The sequence below is a fragment of the Perognathus longimembris genome, chromosome 28, assembly GCF_023159225.1.
Source record: "Perognathus longimembris pacificus isolate PPM17 chromosome 28, ASM2315922v1, whole genome shotgun sequence".
Classification (NCBI taxonomy): domain Eukaryota; kingdom Metazoa; phylum Chordata; class Mammalia; order Rodentia; family Heteromyidae; genus Perognathus; species Perognathus longimembris.
Window position 1 is genome coordinate 67,146,462 of NC_063188.1, and position 24,216 is coordinate 67,170,677.

General features: G+C 42.6%; 1 protein-coding gene across 1 annotated transcript; it reads right to left on the minus strand.

The window, feature by feature from the left end:
* Positions 1-23,436: 23,436 nt before the first annotated feature.
* Positions 23,437-23,898, minus strand: LOC125343091 (profilin-1-like). The gene has a single exon (XM_048335383.1). The coding sequence runs from the start codon at positions 23,896-23,898 to the stop codon at positions 23,437-23,439; it is 462 nt and encodes a 153-aa protein (XP_048191340.1).
* Between the last annotated feature and the right edge of the window lie 318 nt (positions 23,899-24,216).

Here is a 24,216-nt window from a genome sequence, read left to right on the forward strand (position 1 = left end):
TGATGATGGTGGTGACAAATATGACAACAATGTAGTGATGGGAGCAGAATGCACTACACAATATGACCTTCCAATTGTCCTGAGAAGGTGTAATAGAGATTTGGGAGATTTTAATCCAGCAATGTGCATATTACTTTTGATAGGTATCGCACATTTTTTTCCAAATTCCCCAGACAATATGCCATTTGACAAATAACAGATAGCTGGTGACAATGATTTATCCCAGGTATGAAAACAATGATTGTGAATTCTCTTTTAAGACAGCAGGCCAGGCACAGTGATAGATGCCTGTAGTCACAACACTCAGAAGGTTAAGGCTGGAAGATGGCTATTGCAAGACCAGACTAAGGTATATTCTGAATTCTAGACCAGCCAGGTCTAGAGAGCTTGTCTCAAAAATCCAAAACTAGGGCTGGGAGTATGGCCTAGTGGCAAGAGTACTTGCCTCCTACACATGAAGCTCTCAGTTCGATTCCCCAGCACCACATATATGGAAAACGGCCAGAGGGGGCGCTCTGGCTCAAGTGGCAGAGTGCTAGCCTTGAGCAAGAAGAGGCCAGGGACAGTGCTCAGGCCCTGAGTCCAAGGCCCAGGACTGGCAAAAAAAAAATCCAAAAATAAAAAAGACATCTACAGTCAGCCTTTGTAATCAATTAGCTTCAGAAAAGTCTAAGAGTTACAAATCCATGTAGGAACTTTTCTAATGAGGTTAAGCTTGCCATTTTGTCCTCCCTCCCTTCCTTTCCTTTCCATCTACTCCTCCCTCCCTCCTCCTCTCCTCCACTCCTCCATTCTTATTAGGTAGGATTACAGACCTGAGCCACCAGCACCTGGCTGGATTTGGCTTTGTTAGTAACTTGCAAGGCCCTTCTTTCTCATTATAAGACAGAAACTCTTATCTTCACACACCCACCCCCAATTTAGCCAAACACGACATGCATTAGAGTAGATGCTTATAAACATTTATTCATTCACTTGGTAATTTTTTTTCAGTCCCTTAGCTAGGTGCAGGTAGCTCATGCCTGTAACCCTAGCTACTCAGGAAGCTGAAATCTGAGGGTCAAGGTGCATAGCCCAGGCAAGAAAGTATGAGATATTCTTATCTCAAACTACCTACCAAAAAAACCCAATGTAGAGCTATGGCTCAAGTGTTAGAGCACTATCCTTGAGAAAAATAAAATAAAAAAACTCTGAGTCCCAGAACTGGCATACATATAAAAGAATTTATGGTTAACTGGCTACTGGTGGTTCATGCCTGTAATCCTAGATACTTAGGAGGCTGAATCTAAGGGTCACTATACAAAGCTAGCTCTAGTAAAAAAAAAAACAAAAACAAAACCCTCACAGAACTCTTATATCCAATCAGCCATCAAAAGGCCAAAGGTGGAACTGTAGCTCAAATGGTAAAGTGCCAGCACTGAACAAAAAAGCCAAGCAAGAGGCCACATGCCGATGGCTCATGCCAATAATCTTAGCTACTTGGAGCCCAAAATCTAAGGATCATGGTTTGAAGCCAGCCTGTGCATGAAAGTCCATGAGACTGTTATCTTCCATAAACTACCAAAAATAAAAGCCAGAAGTGGAGCTGTGGCTCAAGTGCTACAGTACTACCCTTGAGCAAAAGAAGCACATGAACAGTGCCCGCACCCTGAGTTCAAGCCTCAGGACTGGCACATACATACAAACATACCAAAAAGAAAATGAAAAAAGCCAAGTAAGAGCACAAGGCCCCGAGTTTAAGCTCCAGTATTGGAACAAAATAATTATCAAGTACCTATAATGTGCTATCAAATAGTGCTAGTTATTGAAGACTTAGCAGTCACCATAACTGTTACTTTCATCCGATTAGGGGATACAGACAACAAAGAAAATAAATATGTAATGATAAGTAATGTAAGGTAAGGCAAAGATAAGAGGGATAGAATGAGAGGGTAAGCTCTATGTGAAGTAGGCCTCTCACAAAAGGTAACATTTATATAAGAATCTAAACCAAACAGAACTACCCTATAATCCAGTGATACCACTCTTGGGCATTTCCAAAAGATTACAAGTCAGGATATGGTGAAAACATTTGGACAAGCATGTTCCTTGCCACACTATTCACCATGGCTAAGTTATGGAAATAGCCCAGATGTCCCACATTGGACAAATGGATCAAAAATGGGATTTTATATAGAGAGAAATTTACTCATCCTTCAGAAGGAATAAAATTGTCATTTGCAGGAAATGTATGGACCTGGAACTAATATTGCCAATAATTGGGCTCAGAGAGACAGAAGTCACATGTTTTCTCTCATATGTGGAAATGAATTCTAAATTATAAACATATGATACTCACTAGACACTGCTCAAAATGAACTATACAACTTGTGAGTGAGAATGGGAGGAAAAACTGAGGGAAGAGATGACATTGACCAGAAAGAAATATACTCATTACCTGATTTATGTAACTGTAAATGCTCTGTACATCACCTGTATAATAATAATTTTAAAGATATACGAAAACATATACAGGGTCACATGAAGATATACACAAATTGCCCAAAGTACGATCTACACAGGTGAAGATTCCAGTGGTTTAACTCCTTTCAACCATTAACTGACAAGTTAACAAAATGAACACCAGGAAGTTAAAACATGTTTTGCCAGAAAGGGACAGGAGAGGGGGAGAAACAAACAGAAAGAGTAAATGTGTGTGAATATAGTCATAATATTCAATGTATGTACACATATGAAAAACTTGAGGGTAGAGTTAGAATGATGGAAGGGATGACATTGATAAAGATGCATTATACTCATAATGGTGAATTAAAACCCCTTTGTACAACTCCATAAGGATAATAAAAAAACATAAACACCTAATATAAGTAAGAATTCACAATGAGACTATCTGGAGAATGTGTCAAGTTGTAGGGAGAATTAGGATAAAGATCCCGAGATAGGTACATGCAACTAGGCCAGTGTAACTGAAGTACAGAGAGTGAGGGAAACATTGGATATTGGCTTGGTGCCAGTGACTCATACTTGTAATCCTAGCTACTCAAGATGCTGAGATCTGAGGATCATGGTTCAAAGCCAGATGGCCAGACTCTTATTCCTCATTAACCACTAAAAAGCCAGAAATGGAGCTATGGCTCAAGTGATCAAGCACTAACCTTGAGCACAAAAGCACAGGGACAGTGCCCATGCATGAAGTTCAAGCCCCAATACCTGCACAAACAAATAAGTCAAGAAAAGCACTAGAGATCTATATCATTTAGTGCCTGTCGACTTGAATTGGGTTAAAAACAAATCAAGAAGTCCAGCTCTGATAGCTCATACCTATAATCCTAGCTATTCAGGGGCCTGAGATCTGAGGATCAGGGCTTGAAGCCAGCCCAGGCAGGAAAATCTGTGAAACTTGTGTCTCCAATTAATAAACTAAAAAGCCAGAAATGGAACTGTGGCTCAAGTGGAGTGGCAGAATGCTAGCCTTGAGTGAAAAAGCTTAGAGAGGCACTGAGTTCAAACCCTAGTACTAGCACAAATTTTTTTTAAAGGAAACATGATAGTGATACATGCCGGTAAGCCCAGCACTCAGGAGTCTGAGACAGGAAGATCATTTAAGACCAGCCTGAGCTACATAACACCATATCTCAAAACAAAAAGTCAATAAAAGCAAGTTTAAATGATTCATGGGATAAAAATGGGGCTTGTTTAAAAACAGGGCCTCTGCCCAATTTAGACTCCAAGGCTTACCTCAGACACAGGGGCTCCATCTTCTAGCATTAGCTGCACCATTTGCTTATTGATCTTCAGAAGCTCATCCTTCCTCCCAGATGCTTATTGTTTGTGGCCAAGATTGAGCCAGTAACTTTGATTCAACTCTGAAGGGGGATCTGAAAACAGCTTGAGGCAGGAAACCCATAGTACTCTGGTTACTTAACTGAACCAAAAAGTTCAGAGGATTTCTAGATTCAGAGGCTGTTTGGCCTGCTCTTTTTGCATCCATTAAGATATGGATCTTCTTATGTGTGGTAATGCTTCTCCCACAAATAAGTTTCAGTACCTGGAGAAAATTATTTTATAATGGTCACTGTCTCTTGTTGGACCTGGACAGGAGCAGAGTGTAATCCTGTTCTGTGGAGGATGTGTAGTGAAGAACAAAGGAAAGAGCACACATTCTTCCAGTCCTGCAAGGTTGCATGGGCAGAAGTAGGGAAGGGGAAGAAGGAGGCAGGGGAAGAGAGAAAAGATGCAAACCACAAGCAACAATGTGGCTAGTTTTGTTTGCAGCATTTTACAATTTCCTGTTTAGTGAGGATGGGGTTGAACAGTAGATCTGTATGATGGGTGGAACGCTACTGACCATTAGACTTCCCTTTCACATATTGAGTTCCAGGAACCCTTTCTGACAGAAAATAAAGACAAAAAAGGAGGATGATCCAGGTGCTGCTGGCTCATGCCTGTAATCCTAGCTACTCAATAGGTTGAGATTTGGGAATCTCTGTTTGAAGCCACCCTGAGTGGAGATGTGTCTAAAGTGGTAGTGAACCAGCCTTGAGCCAAAAAAATCTAAGCAAAGAGTGTAGTCCTAAATTCAGGCCTCAGTACCGCCACCAAAACATGTTAATATGATGGATTTTATGTAGGGTATGCACTCTAGTCTAGTCTAGACTATTACCACATTTCCCAGAAGGTAATGTATGCAATGGTTGAGAACACTGGAGCTCCAGTGTTATATTTACTGCTTATGTAAATAACAGGTGCCACTTACAAGCTGTTCTTCTGCATTTGAGGAAAATGATAGTTCCAAGTCTTAGAGTTTGAGGATTTAAAGGGTTAATGTAATAAGCTCTTCCTAACTGCTATTATATTTGCCTAACTTTAAGTTTTCAGCCTCTAATATAAAGGGAAGAACACTGAAACAGTTGACAAAACACTTCACAGAAAATACCATTGAAACTAAGCTTTTAGTTAAAGGACAGAGGGACTGATCCCTCTGCAAAGTCATGGATGCATGAATCAACAGGCTCTTTACAGGGCAGAAAGCAGTTTGGAGGATTAAAGAAGTACTTTCTGGGGAAATGGTGGAAGGGTCTGAGAAATAGGCCTTAAATGAATTGTGGAGAACCTGTTGTACTCTGCCCACCTGCTTGAAATAGTCATCTAAAATACAGTGTGCCAGGCTATTTTTCCATGTCTCCTTTGTGGAGACGCCAGGCCTTTTATCCCCTTATGTGTTCCCTTATTGCTTTCAATGCATATCCTCTGGCCAGTAGGAAGTAATGTGGGAGCGAGGGCCACGGATAGCCTCAGTCGCATGTGGCTGTGAGAATGCCCTCTCCCCCCCCCCCCATACTCGCCAAGGAGGCCGGGTATGCATGGACACCTCGGAGTCAGCTTCAGGAGCTTCCCAAAGTTTTATTCGGGGGGGGGGGCTATATAACAGTAATGGCAGCAGGAAGAGGGGGGACTAACTGGGTATTAATGATTGGCTAATGAACTGTCCATTATGGTGATGTCATGGAACTTCCCGCAGAGGCGGTGACCACAGTCCCCCAAGGCCCGGCCTCTTGGCTCAGCCGGCACCATGGTGGCACACATGCTCACAGATGGAGGGCGGGGGAAGTTCCAGACCCGGGGAGAAGGTGGGAGTGGATAGCAGCCAAGCAGTCCCAGGTCTTAAAGGTATAGCCATCCCCTACAACAGTGCCCCTTTTTTGTGTGCTGGTAGTAGGGCTTGAACTTGGGGCTTTGTACTTCCACTTAGCTTCTTTACTCAAGACTAGCACTCTTACATGTACAGACCCACCTTTGGCTTTCAGTATTAATTGAAGATAAACAGTTTCACACATTTTACTGCCTAGAATGGCTTTGAACCTGGAGCCTCAAATCTCGGCCTCCTGAGTAGTTAGGATTACAGGTATGAGTCACCTGTGCCCAGCCCCCAGCCTATACCTATTTTTTTTTAAAGGACTTGTGGGCTTAAGTTAACCCCTTACTCAATAATATTCCTTTCTTAAAGTCAAATGATTAGCAGTCCAACCTACATTTTCAAAAACCCCCTTGGCCACTTAATGTAACATAAACAAAAAGTGAAATCACAGGGATTATCTTAGAATTCTTCCCCTCTTTAACTGCCATTTACTTAGTTACCTCCTTCTCTCTTATATACCCTCCTTCTAGTTGTAAGGTTTGTTAAAGTAGGTAGCCAATAAAGGAGAATACCATGCAGTATTCAGGCAGGCAGGAGAGATCTGGCCTGTGACAGAGATGATGCATGGCAGGAGAGAAGGGCTGAACCATTGAAGGTCCATGCCTTATCTAGGTCAGGGGTGGGATGTATGGTCAGGTGAATTTGATGTGACATCAAAGAAGGGGGAGGTAATTGCTTCCAGGTGTGCCAGTTACTTAGGTAAAGCAGATACTGCATGTAGACTTAAACAGGTGGGGGTATATGCATGGAGCCCTCCCAGGGATGGACCTTACACTAGTCACTGTATTATATCAACCTGTCTTCTCTCCAATTTTCCTCTCTCTATCTTGCCCTTTTCATTCCACTATCTGGATGCAGTTTCTCATCTTCTTTTTTTTTTTTTTTTTTGGCCAGTCCTGGGCCCTGGGCCTTGGACTCAGGGCCTGAGCACTGTCCCTGGCTTCTTCCCGCTCAAGGCTAGCACTTTGCCACTTGAGCCACAGCACCACTTGTGGCTGTTTTCTGTATATGTGGTGCTGGGGAATCGAACCCAGGGCCTCATGTATACGAGGCAAGCACTCTTGCCACTAGGCCATATCCCCAGCCCCGCAGTTTCTCATCTTCTTTCACCTTTACAATTGAAACAAGCTCATGACTGGCCCAATCTTACCTCTTCTCCAATTCATCTTTCACAATGCAGTCAGAATTATTTTTCTAAGGTGGAGATCAAATCATTTAACTCTGCTTTTAGACTATCCACAGTTATCCAGGGTTTAAAAGCTAGAGCCTCAGTCTTTTATATTTTATTTATCAGTGTGTATTTACTCTACCTTTCTCCACAAATGAATAGCAGCTACTCTAAACAATATCTTAGAAAAAATTATATCAACAATAAATTTATAACATATTAATAATGGAATATAAACAAAAATTATCACCAATTGAATGAAAAAATATAAAATGACATTTTATATTGAGTTGAGCTTTCCATTTGGTCCTGAGCTCCCTGATGGCCAATGCAAAATGTGAGATCTGTTCAGTTACATTGATCTCATTATCAGAAAAGAAGAAATAAGTCTTTAGTAAGTACTAATTGATGAGTGGTGTTTTAACCAATGTTTTTATTGTAAAAGTGGCAATTTTGCCAGGCTCTAGGGGCTCATGTTTGTAATCCTAGCTACTCAGGAGGCTGAGATCTGAGGATTGTGGTTTGAAGCCAGCTTGAGCAGGAAAATCTTTGAGACACTTGTCACCAATTAACCACCAAAAATCTGGAAGTGCAGCTGTGGCTCTAATGGTAGAGCCCTGAGTTCAAGACCCAGCACCACCACCCAAAAAAGAGAAAGCTATTTCCATCAAGAAAGAAAAGTGGAAATCAGAGATTCAGCTGAGTAAAATCCAAAATAAAGAGTTCCCCCATTTTTTTTTTTTTTTTTTTTTTGGCCAGTCCTGGGCCTTGGACTCAGGGCCTGAGCACTGTCCCTGGCTTCTTCCCGCTCAAGGCTAGCACTCTGCCACTTGAGCCACAGCGCCTCTTCTGGCCGTTTTCTGTATATGTGGTGCTGGGGAATCGAACCTAGGGCCTCGTGTATCCGAGGCAGGCACTTGCCACTAGGCTATATCCCCAGCCCGAGTTCCCCCATTTTTGAGAAACGGATTTAATTTCTGGAGTTCCCCCATTTCTGAGAAACGGATTTAATTTCTGAGATCAACTATAGGTACCTGAGAATGGCTGTTACAAGCTAAGAGTAAATCTTAGCTGCCAGTTAGCAATAAAAAAGGGATCTCAGTCCCATAACCATAAAATTACATTCTAGAGTTGGGTATGTGATTGTACATACCTGTAAAACTACTGTTTGGGAGGCTGAGGTAGGAGGATAGTGAGTTTAAGTCAACTGATGTTATATACTGAATTCCAGGACAGCCTGAGTCACCTAGAGAGATCCCATAATAAACAGCAATAGAAATTAAAACTCTGTCAACAAGGATGATAAACTTGGATGTTTATTTTTGCTCAAAGCTTTTGGATGAGTCCATACTGAATGACTTGATTCCAGCTTTCTGAGACCCTAAGCAAGTAAACCAGATAAACCTACCCTGGGTTTTGATCTACAGAACTAGGAACTAACAAACAGGTTCCATTTTCTACTGCTAATTTTGTGGTATTTTATTACACAGCAATAGAAACTACTCATTGTATAACTATTTGAAGATAAATATTTTTTAAGACATAGAAACTAACACAGTGTTTGAGCAGAAACCCTTAGTTCCCACTTCGCATCCTCTTGGGTCATCTCTGTTTTTAGCTGCAGCTGTGGTGTAAAGTTATGACTCATCTTTAGCTGTTAGTGGCCTACCTCAAGAGTACAATGAACATCGAATACCAAGGAACTTGCTCAAAAGTAGAACATAAGTGCAGGGAGAACTAATGATCCCAGGGACAACCCTTAATGAATGGAGAAAGGAACCGATAAGATTAGACATATATTTCAGCCTCTGAAAAAGATGTTTGGGTAGAGATCTTGGCAGAATCAAAAATCTGTTGTTTATATTGGTGATCTGAGAAAAAGCCCCACATTCTTTGTATTTATTTTCCTCCTTCAATGTCTCTCCCTCTCTTTTCCATTACTCCCGCTTCCTTGGATTAATTCCTAAATAAGCCATCTGCTCTTAAATACTTCCTTCAGGCTTTGCTCTCAAGAGAGAAAAACAAAACCAATGGTGCTATAAATTAATGTATGGAATACTGGAAGGAAGAACAGGTAAGATGGCAAAAATACAGATGCCATGCTCAGTTTTAGATATATTGAACTTAAAGGCTCTGTGAAATACTAATTAATTGATTCATTCAACAAATATCTACTGATCATCTTTTATCTTTTACAGGAGAGGTAAAGTAGTGAAACTGGCTAATTACAGCCTGATAGGGAAGGCAGAGTGAGATAGGTGCACAGGTACCTAAAGTGAGAAAGACCTCAATACAATGAATATTGGTTGAATATTGGTGAAGAGTACAAGCCAAAGTGAAGTTCAAGTGGAAGACAGGACCTCACTCTGCTAGGCAGTGTAGGCTATGATAGGGATTTCTTTTTTTTTTTTTTTTTTTTTTTCGTTTTTTACTCAATAGCTACTGGAAGTCACTCGTGTTTTAGGTAAGAGTGAGATCAAATCTATATTTGAACATAATTCTAGCAGCTTTATTGAAAGTAGGTTGGAGGTTAGGATACTAGTTAAGTGATTAAATTATAAGAGATTTGAGTAGCACATGTTAGTGTGGTGTCAGTGGCAAAGGAGAAAAAATGTAGACAGGAATAGGAGGTACTGAGCATACCTAATAGATAGGCTAGGATGACTGCTTATGTGTAGGGATGGGTTTGTAGAAAGAGGAATGAAAGATGGCTGCTACGGGTATACCTTAAGCATATGGGAAGATGGGGATACTTTTATGGAGTGAAGGGATTGTGAAAACACAACATGTGGATATAAGAACTTCTGGCTCCTACTCTCTTCCCATTGCTCCCACAACTAATAAAATGTACTGTTTCTGAATCTCATTATCTCAGGACACTAAGCTCAGCAAAGCTCACTAGAAATAATGTGATAAGTAAGCTGTCATGTTAATTAGTGCTAATGTATTAATACACCATTCTCCTCTAGTCTTGAAGTTGGTATTATGACAAGGGTCTCTGGAAGAGAATGCTTGATTCAAAGAGTCATTATGCAAATAAAGAACACTTTAGGGTATGCATGCTGGGAGGTACATATTTGGTTTTGTTTCTGATAGGGAAGGTGGAACATTCAACTGCTCCATATACCTGGTACACAGTCATAGGGCCAACCCCAAAGGACTCAAGACTCAAGAAATTGCCTCTACTTTCACTTGAGTGAATTAAAGTGTGAAATGTATCTCCCCCCCCCCAAAAAAAATGTGATATGTATTTACCATGGAATGTTATTCAGTAATAAAGTAGAATTAACTTGTGTCATTTGCAGGAAAATGAATTGAACTGGAGCTAATCATGTTGAATAAAAGAAACTAAGCTTAAAAAAAAAAAAGAAATTGCCTCTAATGTCTTGTCTATGAGATCTCTAATATAGCTCAAGTTTGAAGAAGTTTGGAACTCAGAGGAAAGGCTCCATGCAGAGAATCTAGATTTTGCCCAGTCAATGGTATGCTGGCACAAATTAACATCAGCTAATGAGAACTAATGGTTAAGATTTCAGAAAATTTGCCACTGGATGATAGTTTTTGAAGCTCAAAATTGGTCAGTTTGAATTAACATAATGAGAAATGGCAAATGCCAGCAAATCAGAGCTTCTTCCTTTCAGAAATCAGGTTAACTATTTGCCACCATACCTCTGATCTCACTTCTACCACCAAGTAACTTTCCCTATACACACAACTTTGATAATCTCATTCATCCTTGTGTCTTTTGATTTTTCTGAGCTAAATTCCCCAACCCCAGTCATCGTGGATTTAAATAGCGGTTACTAACTAGATCCTGGTGGGTCACACCGGTAATCCTAGCTACTCAGAAGGCTGCAATTTAAGGATCCTGATTTGAAGTCAGCCTGGGCAGAAAACGTCTATATGACTCATTGCCAATTAATCATCAAAAAGGCTGGGAAGATGGCCTAGTAGCAAGAGAGCTTGTCCCGTATACATGAAGCCTTGGGTCAGATTCCTCAGCACCACATATATAGAAAACGGCCAGAAGCAGCGCTGTGGCTCAAGTGGCAGAGTGCTAGACTTCAGCAAAAAGAAGAGAGGGACAGTGTATAAATAAATAAATAGAAAAAGAAAGATTTAAAATTAAAAAAGAAAAAAGGCTGAAGGTGTGGCTCAAAAGTGCTAGTCTTGAGTGAAAAAGCCAAATGAGAGTGTGAGACCTTGAGTTCAAACATAAGTACTAGCACAAAACAATCTTTAAAAAAATAAGGGGTTTGGAATGTGGCTTAGTGGTAGAGTACTTGCCTAGCATTCATGAAGCTCTGGGTTTGATTCCTTAGTACCACATAAACAGAAAAATCCAGAAGTGTCACCATGGCTCCAGTGATAAGAGTACTAGCCTGGTGCAAAAGGAGCTCAGAGCCAGTGCCCAGGCCCTGAATTCAAGCCCCAGGACTGGCAAAGTATAAATAACAGGACACCAGTGGTTTATACCTATAAACTTATTCAGGAGGCTGAGATGTGAGAATCACAGTTCAAAGCCAGCCTGCTCAGGCAAGTCCATGAGACTAACCTCCATTTAACCACCAATAATACAGAAGTCGAGCTGTGGCTCAAGTGGTAGCGTGCAAGCCTTGAGCAAAAAGCCCAGGAACAGTGCCCAGGCCCTGGGTTCAAACTCCAGGATCGTCACAAAAAAATAACATTTGGGCTGGGAATATGGCCTAGTGGTAGAGTGCTTGCCTCGTATACTTGAAGCCCTGGGTTCGATTCCCCAGCACCACAAATATAGAAAAAGGCAGAAGGGGCACTGTGGCTCAAGTGGTAGAGTGCTAGCCTTGAGCAAAAAGAAGCCAGGGACAGTGCTCAGGCCCTGAGTCCATGCCCCAGGACTGGCCAAAAAAAAATTTTTTTTAACTAAATACAAGTACTATATATTCTGAAAGCTCCCAATTTTTTTTTGCCATAATTCAAGCTCTGAATTTTCAACTCCTTCTCTATCTCCACCACAAACTTTCTGATTATCTCATCTCCTTTAGCAAATGGCAAACATTTCTATTGCTCAGGTTCAAAGCATTAGTGTTATCCTTGAATATTATGTTTCTTTCACAACCCACATCCTATCCACCCCTATCCTGTTTGGCTATTTCAAAAAATTCAGAATCCATTACTATTTCCCCTATTTTCAACCTTGTCTGTGCCATCATTTCTTCCTTGGATCATTTATATATCTATTGAATGCTTACTATGTACTTATGAAAAGATCAATTACAGTACAGATGGAAAAATGAAGAGTTTTGCTGATTATACTCACACTCACCCATTCTACAAAATATCCTCCTTCCTTCTGCTACTCAAAACTATTGTTATGACCTGAGGGTGACAAAATTCACCGAGGCATAATTAAAGGTGACAAATGAGTTTTATCAGTCTATAACTGCCTTGCCCTGGCTATCCCAGAACTAGGAGCTATTACAGTCTCCAAGTGGATGGGCTTTTTTTTTTTCCTTTTCACAGGTTTTTCTGCAACCCTCTTGTTCTCCACAGGCCTCTCCACTCTCCAAGGGCTTCCGCTCTCCATTAGCCTCCGCTCTCCTCGGACCTGGTGGCTCCCTGCGGGCCTCTACTCTCCTCAGGCCTCTGCTCTCAGCAGGCCTTGGCTCCAAAGGCCTCTCCTCTCTGCCGGCCGGGAGCTTGGCCACTCGGGCCTCCGTTGTCTGCAGGCCCTGACTCGGGCTTCTTCTTGCCACAGGTCCAGACTGGGCCTCTCCTTGCTGCTGATCTGTGCTCTGGCGTTGCCAGTCTGGACTTAAGCCTCTTCCCTGCCCTGCTTGTCTGGACTCGGGCCTCTCGTCACCAGTCTGGACTCGAGTGTCCCTGCAATCATTCATCCAGACTCCATCCTCGGTAATAACCTGAGGGCCAGAAGCCCCTCCCCACATTGGCGTGATTGCCACGCCCCACTGCCGAAGAAAGAGGGGATCCCTCCGCACTTTGAAGGGATGAAGGGACTGGAACCTCCTCCCTCCCCCCACTCCCCTCCCCCCACTGCCGGTGCAGGGAGATAAAAAGGCAGGACTTCCCAAGGAAGGAGGCAAGGAAGAAGCCTGAGTCCAGACCAACATCGAAAAGAGGCCTGGAGTCTGGACGACTGGTGCAGGAGGCCCGAGTCCAGACAGGCAACAAGGGGAGGAGCAGAGCCTGGACTAGTCAGAGCTAACCAGAACTTTAAGCCTGAGGGAAAGTTCGAGGCCTGAGGCCTGAGGGAGAGTCTGGAGCCTAGGGCCTGAGGGAGAGTCTGAAGCCTTAGGCCTGAGGAGGAGTCCGGAGCCTGAGACCAGCAGGGAAGCCTAAAGCCTATGGGGAGGCTTGAGGCTTAAAGTTTGAGGAGAGGCAAGGCCTACAGGAAGGAAGCTTGCTCCTCTGGAGGTTTGGAGATTTGTAGGCCGGGAGGCTGAGGTGGTTAGAAATTAAGGTGGAGGTCCGGAGTTCAGATCAAGACAGGTCTCAAGTATGGGTTCTGGGAAACTAACCCAGGACAAGGTAGTCCCAGGCTAGCACTTGGAGGTGGAGGGCTGCTCTGGTTCCGGGTTTTAGGTTGTAAATAAAATCCCTTTGTAAATAAAACCCCTTCCCACCTTAAGTTGTGCCTCGATGGATTATTCTCTTATTGTCGCTCTCAGAATACAACACTCTCCTTGTTAGGTTTTTAAAGTAGGTAGCCGGTAAAGGAGAACACCACACACACGGTATTCAGGCAGGAAAGAAAGTCTATTACCTAACTGCTGGCCTGTGGCCAAGATAATCCATGGCCTGAGAGAAGGGAGAGAGAGAGTGCCCCCACCCAGCCCTGCCTTATATCTAGGGCAGGGGCAAGGGGTGTGGCCAGTTGGATTAGGATGTGACCTCAGGGAAAGGGGAGGTAACTGCCTCCAGGTCTGCAGGTTACCCAGGTAACTGGGTGGAGACTTAATGAGGTGGGGGCATCTACAAGGAGCCCTCAGGGAGAGGACCTAACACTCCTGTCTGCAGGCCCAAAAGCTCAGGCCTCCCCACTATGCAGGTCCCACCTTGGGCCTTTCCGCACTATAGACCTGGGGTTTAGGCCTCTTCTGTCTGCAGTCCCGGGCTCCCCGCCTCAGCTCCACGAGGTACCTTTTGGCACCTAGCTTTCTCTGTGTGGGCTCTCTCTTTTCCAAAATCCTGCCCTCTTGTCGCCACCTGTAGTGGGGAGAAGGCAGTTTTGGTCCCTTCAACGTGGGGAGGGATCCCCTTTTACACTCCACAGTGGGGTGTGCCAGTAACACCAATATGGGGTGGGGCTTCCCACCCCTCAGTTATCACATTAATGCTTTTACTTTAATTGGCTATTTGTTGACACTACTAGGGTTTGAACTTTCTAGACAGGCTCTTTAGCATTTGAACCATATACTTAGTACTTTTACTTTATTTTTTTCCAGGTAGAGTCCTAATGTTTTTGTTCGGCATGAGTCTCAGACTGCTATCTTCTTATTCAAAGCTTCATGAATAGGTGTCAGGACAGGCACACAACCACATCTGGTTTGGGGGTTGAGATGAAGGTCTCAGTAACTTTTTGCCCAGGCTGGCCTCAAAATGGGATCCTCCTGATTTCAACCTCTTGAGAAGTTATAACTATAGACATGTACCATTATGCCTGGCTTCAACTGGTGCTACACAAACCAAGTTTCCAGATTGTTGCTAGCCACAAAATAGCTGAATCTCTTCGTACTTCCACATTCTTATCTGAACATTAATGGATTATATAATCCCTATAACTGACTTGATGCTAAATTGTGGGTTTGTTGTTTTTTGGTTTGTTTTTTTTTGGGGGGGGGGGTTGGTTTTATTGCCAGTCCTGGGCCTTGGACTCAGGGCCTGAGCACTATCCCTGGCTTCTTTTTGCTCAAGGCTAGCACTCTGCCACTTGAGCCACAGCGCCGCTTCTGGCCGTTTTCTATATATGTGGTGCTGGGGAACCAAACCCAGGGCTTCATGTATATGAGTCAAGCACTCTTGCCACTAGGCCATATTCCCAGCCCTGTTGTTTTTTTAATTTGTGCCAGTACTGGGGCTTGAACTCAGGGCCTGGGCATTGCTCCTGAGCTTTGTGCTCAAGGCTACTTCTCTATCACTAGAGATACAGTTGCACTTCTGGCTTTTTTGGAGTTAACTGGAAATGAGTCTCATGAACTTTCCTGCATTGGGCTGGGTTTGAACCATGATTCTCAGATCTCAGCCTCCTGAGTGGCTAGGAGCCTCCAGAGTAGCTATTATTACAGCTGTGGGCCATCAGCACCTGGCTTGATAACATTTTTTCTCTGCTGTTTGTGATGGACATAGCCAATTCTCATCACACCCCTTTTGTCTCCATAGCCCACTAAGACTACTAGGGTTCCAGCTCTGTACCAGGAAATGCCTATTACTGTTGTGGCTTCACATTGCTGTTGCTCTCTTGGGTTTTTGTCTTGGGAATTCAAAGAATGAAGCCCATGGACAATGAAAGGCTAGTAACAATATAAAAAAGCAATAAATTGCTCTGTGCTGATTTGTCTCTAAGTGGCTGAGTACTCACTAGGGTTTTTTTGTGGTTTTTTGTTTTTTGTTTTTTTTTTTTGCCAGTCCTGGGCTTTGGACTCAGGGCCTGAGCACTGTCCCTGGCTTCCTTTTTGCTTAAGGCTAGCACTCTGCCACTTGAGCCACAGTGTCACTTTTGGCCGTTTTCTGTATATGTGGTGCTGGGGAATCGAACCCAGGGCCTCATGTATACGAGGCAAGCTCTTTCGCCACTAGGCCATATCCCCAGGGTTTTTTATAAACCCTGGGCCCTGGGAAGTGCCCTCTAATTAGTTGTCCCTATTAGGTATTTGGAAGGTGATGTCTTTTGGAAGGTGATATTTTTATTGGTCAGGTCCTGAGTATTTTTCTTCCGCAATTCCCCCAGGGTCAGGGGAAGGCCTCTGACACTTGGGAAACTAAAGGGGGTTAGGGAGGGCAGAAGCAAGTTGTTTGTTTCTGCTGGAACCTCTTTTGCAACAAGGTTGTCTCTTGTGCATGTGGTTTCTACTTTCCAGGAAAAAGTATTATGTAGGGACCCTCAGCCTAACATACCATAATGTTTCCCTAGTACCCCTAGTATTTTACAATTTACAAAGAAGTTTGTATCCATTCTTTCATTCTATCCCTATACTAATCTAGCAGGTACGTATATTTCTATATTTGGGGGTCAAACGTGGACCTATATTTGGGGGTCAAACGTGGAGGTTAATAGATGTGATATGACATGGTAGAGGGTCAGTTAGTAGTAGCTCAGGGCGGGGATTCAATTCAAACCTTTTTTATAACTGTTATAAATGACTTTATCCACATTCTTATAAGAAAATAAACATGAAAATGCCTATGCAGCTTTAGGAACCATTGATTAACAAAGTTATGTATATTTCAAATGCAGTTTTTCCTTTTTACAAATTATCTTTCATTAGTTGTACAGTTGTTTCAATTAAACATGTTTGTTTATGAGTACAACACGTTTTTTATCAAGGTCACCCCATCATTCTCCCCATCTTGCCCAGCCCCATCCATCCCCTCAAGTTACCAAGTTCCATTTTCATATATGCAGGGATTTTTTTTTTAGGTACTTGGATTTGAAAACAGGACCTCATGCTTGCTACCTTGGTGCTTTACCACTTGAGCCATTCTTCTAGCCCATTTTCTACTCAACTACCATTCACCCTGGGGAGCATTCACCTTACACATAGCATGTGATAGTTACTTAGTCTCAAAATTTCCCTGCAGTGAGACTTTGGTGAGACATTCCCCACATTCCTGGTGCCTAGATACAAAGGAATTAGTTACTAGTGCTGGAAAACTGGAGAAAACAGTTAAAGAGGAATCATTAACAACTTCCTCATAAACACCCCCCCCTCTACATACAACACACTCATTTTAATTAGGAATTTTCTGGCACAAAAATATGTTCCAGTTAACAGAAACTTGCACGCTTATTTTTACATACATAATAATGAAAGAGGCGACTTAGAAGATGCTTTTGCAGGTCCTGTGAATTAACTAAAAGTCCCCCAACTTCGAGTCTGTGCCCTTTGATCTGAGCTATTTTCTTTTGCAAACCCTTTGCAATTACCTCTTTGTGGGAGAAAAGAGAAGATTCACTGATAAGCAATCTTGTATGGAAGATAATATGCCCCCTCAAACAATGTCTTCTTGTTACCTTAAAGCAAATAGCCAAAAATCTCAGGAGGCTGCTTTGTCCCCGTTCTGTTCTTGTAATAAACTACTAACAACTGAAATCCCTCCAGGGACAAAGTCTGAGCTAATGGTCAATCAGGCCACCCCTATGACTTGAGAATGTTTTAACTATGGGTACCTTACTCACCCGGGCTCCAGTTCTTCCTATTTAACCTAAAGCAAATGTTTGTGCCCCTGAAGATGGCTGAAAATGTACTGAAGTGCTGTCTTCCCAAGGCTACCATGTTAGTGATCTTTCTGTCCTTCACCATGTCTCGTCATTTGACATTTGGTAGTTGAAGTAGAGTGGGGGTTCGCTACAATGAAACAGGGTCCCCCCCCAAGGGAGGGGATTCCTGGTTCCCCCAAGAGTCCACCACACAGTCTCCAGCTACAAGGTGACAAAAAGACAGTTTTATTGGGGAAGTAAAAAGTGAACAAAAAGTGAACCGACCAGCCTTGGTCACAGCCCAGACTCGGGAGCCGAAACTGCCAACCACGAGTGCAGGATCAGGGCCCAGACTCGGGAGCTGGGACCGCGCACACCTGTGCAGCCCAGACTCGGGAGCTGGGACCGCGTGTCCGTGTGGCCTTCCAGCCAGGTTATAAGGCAAACATCACAGACAAACTTGTCACACGCAGGTGACCAATGAAGATACAACACTTACAGGGCATGCTAGGCCACACGCAGGTGGCCAATAAATAGAGTTACAGTCTGTCTCATAATATTTATTTGAACTAACCTATCATTCTAGTTAGAATTGACGCACGGATTTGGCGGGGCTCACATGATGCAGGCGGATATGCCTACTCATAGCCAGTTCCCTTAAGCTCCCAGGCCTCAGGTGGTTAATCTACATAATTTATCATAATAAAGAGGAGGACACAGGTTCTCTTGAAGCTCCCAGGCCTCAGGTAGTCAATCTACATAGTAAAGGGGAGCTTCCCTGAATAGGGTGGGGGAGGGCTTAGTGGAGATGGAGTTGGCTTCTGCTCTAATCTGAGCTGGAGTCAACCTGAAGTCCCTCCACAGCTATTGATGGCACTGGGCAGATCTGGCCTCCCTATTACAGTAGTGAGTGGCTGGACCTATCTTGGGACTCCTGGACTTTGAGCCCAGAGTCTAAAATCTGCTTTTAGCTTGAACTAAAAGTTGCAAGCATTAAGTGTTAAGAGAGATGTAAAGAACAAAGTTGAGGGATTCCAAGACAAGAGGGAACATTTCTGCCTACCAGTGAAGTACAGAAGCATGGACTAGGAATGACTCATCATTTTTTTCTGCCAGTACAGGAGCTTGAACTCAGGGCCTGGGCACTGTCCTTTAGCTTCTTCACTCAAGATTAGCAGTCTATCATTAAGCCACAGCTCCACTTCTAGATGTTTGGTGGTTTATTGGAGGTAAAAGTCTCATGATCTTTTCCTGCCTAGTCTGGCTTTGAACTGTGATCCTCATATGTCAGGCTTTTAAGTAGCTAGGATTACAGATGTAAGCCACCAGTGCCCAGGTTGTGACTGGTTATTTCTAAGAATACCAGAGGAGAAATTGTGAAGCATGTCCTAAAAGGAGATTAATATGACTGAAGTGCAGGATGTGAGAGAACAGTGGCTTCCCAGTGGTCATAGAATGATTAAGACTAGCTTTGAAGAGACCAGAACACCATTTGTGAGCACTTTAAACACCATGGGTTGACAAGGTGGACAGGGAAAGGCAATGGGTCCTCCCAACAAGACCTAAACTTTCTTACTTAGCCCAAACATTCTCATAAGGGCTTTCCATGATTATTTTTGGAAACAAAACAGCACCATGATTTTCTCTCCATGTTCATTTCAAGTTTAATTATACAAGGAACATTCAGTCCCCAGGGAAAGACTTTACCATGGAAACAAGCTAGGATCACCATCTTGTCCAGAAGGGAAATATTTCTCCCTGGCTAGAAAGGGCAGGATTTGGGCAGAAAACCACCTAGGCTTCCTTTCTTTTCTCATTCTACCATCTATGGGTCCCAGTCAGATGAAGACCCAAGTAAGTGTCTCATTTAATAGGGAACATGGATGTTTTAGCTTATTTTCTAGTGATTTTGCTGAGTGTGTCTAATTAACTGCTAAGTCTGTTTCTCCTCAGTGGCCCTATTCTCTTTACATGGGAGATACAGGCTGTAAGCAATGTGTTTCCTACTCAAGTGTGTGTGTGTGTGTGTGTGTGTGTGTGTGTGTGTGTGTAATGGGGCTTGAACTCTGGGCCTGAGCATTGGCCCTAAGTGTTTATGCTTAAGGCTGGTGCTCTATCACTTAAGCCACATCTCCACTTCTGGCTTTTTTTGGTGGTTAACTGGAGATAACACTTCTCATGAACTTTCCTACCTGATCTGGCTTTGAACCATGACCCTCAAATTTCAGCCTTCTCAGTAGGTAGGATTACAGATTTGAGCCACTCAACACCTGGACATGAATGTGTATCATGCCACATGGAATCTCTGTCCAAGACAAAGACCCTAGTGGGGCCACCTGTACATTTACTTTTTTTCTCTCTGGATCATTGCCATACCTCTGTTTTGAGCTTCTTTTTTAGCAGCTGCCAGCGTGAAAAGGCCTCAAAGGGTTTAGTTAACTACAAGCTCCATGAGTCACTAGTGTGATATAGCTGCAAAAGAAAAAGTCAATGTAATTTAATAAAAAAAAAAAAAAAAGAGAAGGCCCAGGAGGAGGGAGAGTGGCAAGAGCTTTCTCTCTGTTTGGCTGCTCTATCATGGGAGCTCGTGAGGCAACACCTGCTGCAGGTAAAGAAGGAAAGGAATATTGCCTCAGGAGGCTACTCTGCATCACCTTCCATGTAGTTCCTCACCAGACCTGGCATACTCCAACCTCACCACCTTTGGACAGGCTCTTCTCTCTGTCTGAAATACAATCTTCAGTTCTGATTTCCTCACTTCCCCAGTCCTCTGCACAAATTCTGTCTCTTGAGAGGGTGTTCCTAACCTTGTTATTTAAATAGTCCCTCACAAGCAGGTTCAGTGGCTCCTACCTATAATCCCAGCTACTCAGGAGTCTGAGATCAGAGGGACCACAGTTTCAAGCCAGCCTGAGTATAACGTTCATGAAGAAACAGTAAAAAGCTGGGCACAGCAGCTCATTTGTCATCCCAGCTATACAGGAAGCATAGATAGGAAGGTTCGTTGTCCAGGCTGGCCCAGACAAAACTCAAGATCTTATCTCAAAAATAACCAAAGCAAAAAGCATTGGGTGTAATCTTCGCTACTCAGGAGGATGAGATCTGAGAATACAAGTTTGAAGCCAGCTTGGGAAGAAATGTTCTGTATATTATTGCCAAAGCCTCCTTTTCTTCTTTCTTACCATTTTCTTTACTTAGTCAATACCTGCCATGGATTGTTGGGTGGATAAATGTAATGGTATGAGCATTGCAAATAGTTATTTTTTATTACCTTTAAGTAGTTTATATAAAGGAGTTTCAATTCAACATGCCAGTCAATGATAATAAAACATCTTGATCAATGTCACTCACCCCATCATTCTCTCATATCTCCAAACCTCATCCATCCCTTTAGTATATCCCTGACAACACATGGTCCAGCTTCTTTGTATTCATTTTGTTAAGCTGTAAATTAGTTGTTCAAAGGAGTTACACCATTGTTTATAGCTGCATATTACCCTGCATATGTCTTTATTTATATACATGTATATAGACATAATTTGTATCAGTCTTCCACATATCAAAGAAAAAACATGTCCTTTGTCTCTGTAGAGAAGTTTTTAAACATTGGATAATGGTCGACCCAGATCTACACTGCCTAATATGAGATTTGCTAGATACATGTAAATACTGAGTGATTTAGTTAAGGCTTATATGAATTGAAATGTGTTGTAGATATAAAACACAAAGATTTTGCAACTGTGATGTTAAAACATGTAAACTGTTTCACTGATTGTATATTAAAATAATAATAATGTCTTAGGTTCTTAGGTATATTGTATATATATTTGTGCCAGTCCTGGGGCTTGAATTTAAGGCCTGAGTTCAGGGCCTGAGCTTTTGTGCTCAAGGCTAGCAGTGCATCACTTGAGCCACAGCTCTACTTCTGGCTTTTTTGGTGTTTAAATGGTGATAAGAATCTCAGAACTTTCCTGCAGGGACTGGGCTGAACTGTAATCATCAAATCTCAGCTTCCTGAATGGCTAGGATTACAGGTGTGAGCCACAGATGCCTGGTAATAAATATTCTTACAATTAAATCCACCTGTTTCTTTTCCTTCTTTTCTAATGTGTCTACTAGATTTATTATAATTATTATTATTACATATTTAACTAGTAGTGTAATGGAAAGCATTGCTGTGGAGATTCTGGCTAATCCCATGCTTATCCATTGACCTTACAAGCGTGTGAAGTATGTATATGTGTGGGTGAGTGGTAGAGATAGTATCCTTTAACTAACATAGTATAAGGTTCTCTGTAATTCCTTCTCCTGGGGACTGATGACAAGAAGGTAAAATAAACACTATTGCCTACAACTCAATGCCACCTTACTAATTTTGCCTTTTCTCACTACACATATTTAAGACATATTAGTCACAAGCAATATTGACTATTTTTCATTTGTCTTCTTGCTTCCCATCTACCCATGTGCCTACTGACCAATGAAGGGATAAATGTTCAAAAAGTGAACCACATCAGAAGGGGGAAGGAATAAGGGTTTCTGTAACAATCGTAAGTCCTTTCAAGTTTGTATCAATAATAATCCAGTTTGCTATGCCAATGAGATTGCGTTTCAACCAATCACATGTCTCCTGTTGGACCGCAGTGCCCTTCCTCCCTCTGGCCTCAGTGGAAGTGACAGTTTGGGCAGTTGATCGTCTCCTGAGACAAAGCATCTTTCAAAAGGATGCTGACATCCAAAGACTCATCAATAGCTGTACTTAAATCATATTTAAACAAAAAACTCTCAAAAACAAAGGTGATATATAAAGTGTAAAAGAAAAAATATACATAAAAGTACCTTGGGTACCCTGGAAACCCCCCACTTTTGAACTTCTATTCCTGCCTCATACATCATTTTATGCCTGGAAAATGGAGCAACACTTCATGGTGGAATTTCAAGGAAGTGTTAGGGAAGAAAACTATGTCCTCCAGGAAAATAAAAGCAAGTTGGGAAGTGTAACTGATGTGTTGTTAGAAAAGAACACAGAATAGTCATCTAAGAAATGACCCAGATGGTTTCACTCAGTCCTTGGGGTTGAGATAGTCAGGACAAAGCTCCTTGGAGTAAGTGGAACTTGAGTTGGCCCCTGAAGGATATGTGATTTAACAAAATCCCAAAATTTTAAAATGACTTTGAAGGATTCTGGGACACATAATTTACATATAAGGAAACTGAGACCCAGACTCAGAGAGAACAAGATCACTGGAAATAGTTGGGATAGGACCAATATTTTTCTTGCTCAGACTTTGTCAGGTGCTAGACAAGAGGAATGATATTCCAACTGTAAAATAATGTAAAAAATGGAGCATAGTGGTTCACACTTAGCTACTTAGGATGTGGTCATCAGCAGGATCATAGTTCAAGGCTGACTCAAGCAAAAAGTGATACTCTTCCCTCCCCATTTCCTCATCTCAATAAAGTCAGGCATGATGGTGCACATCTGTAATCTCATGTACATGGAAGCATAAGTAGAAAGATTGTGCACCCCACCCCCACTGCAACATGCAAAAAGTACAAGATCCTATCTGATACCATTCCTTTTTTTTTTTTTTTCTTTTTGGCCAGTCCTGGCCCTTGGACTCAGGGCCTGAGCTTCTTCTTGCTCAAGGCTAGCACTCTGCCACTTGAGCCACAGCACCACTTCTGGCCATTTTCAGTATATGTGGTGCTGGGGAATCGAACCCAGGGCCTCATGTATACGAGGCAAGCACTCTTGCCACTAGGCCATATTCCCAGCCCACAAGATCCTATCTGAAAGTAACCTAAAACTAAAAGGGCTGGAGGCATGACTCAATTGGCAGAATGATTCAAGCATGAGATCCTGAGTTCAAACTCCAGTATTTCCACCTCTACCACATTCCCCAAATAAACAAAGGTTTAGCTACTCAAATGCCTAAAAGAACTAGTGCTTTCTACCTACCTCCCTCCAATACACCCACATCCTTCAAACCTGGTATCTGCTTTGCTTTGTCCCTTAAGAATGTGTTAATTTGGCAGGTGAATAATATACCACTGAACTCAGATTACAGGTCAAACAGCAACTCATTTTTACTGAGTTATCAAATGCCAACTCATTTTTACTGAGTTATCAAATGTCACCTCATTGTTATTGAGTTAAATAGCGGTTGTGTGGTGAAGAACAGCTTCTCGGATATAGTTTGCCATCTCAAAAGCTTTGAGATTGAGCGGTCCACCTTCTGCGCCTTTCTGGCCAATCACAACAAGATACACTGATTCAATCTGAATTATTGTCACAGCCTGGCTGGCTCGACTCTGACTTTTGGTACGCAGATCCATGGTGTTGGTTCCCTCCAAGTACAGATTGTCTCGGATCAGCAGGCATTTGATTCCAGCAAGCGTAATTCCCTGCATGAAAAATTTTTCCCTTTCTTCTTGGCGCACTAAGATCTGAATTTCTTCCGGGGTCATATTGACCAAGTTTCCTCGAGGATAAGAAGCTAATACCCACGGTGGGCCATTGGTGACAACGGCCACATCAGAGCACATGTCATTCTGCTGGAAGACGGTGATACAGTCCTGCCAGAGTTCTTCACTGATTTCCCCAATATTCTCCATGATTCCAGTAAACTCTCTCTGTCTCCGAGATTGTTTTCTAGTGGGTTGGTCTTCCTCAGAAGTTTGCTGGCAGTTGGCTTTCAAAATCTGATCAGCTAGGACTGAAATTACCTATCAATCCAGTCTTTCTCCTAATCTCTCTCCCCAGCCACAAGATGGGTAAGGCCTTGTCAACTTGTATGAAGCTGTTCCCAAGATACTCTGTGCTGTGACTTATATCCCTGAAACAGGAATTAGGTCACAAAGGCCCTGTGACTTCAGTAGAATCATCATCAACTACATCATCAGTAACTTCTGGCAGCAACTTGCTGGGGCTGT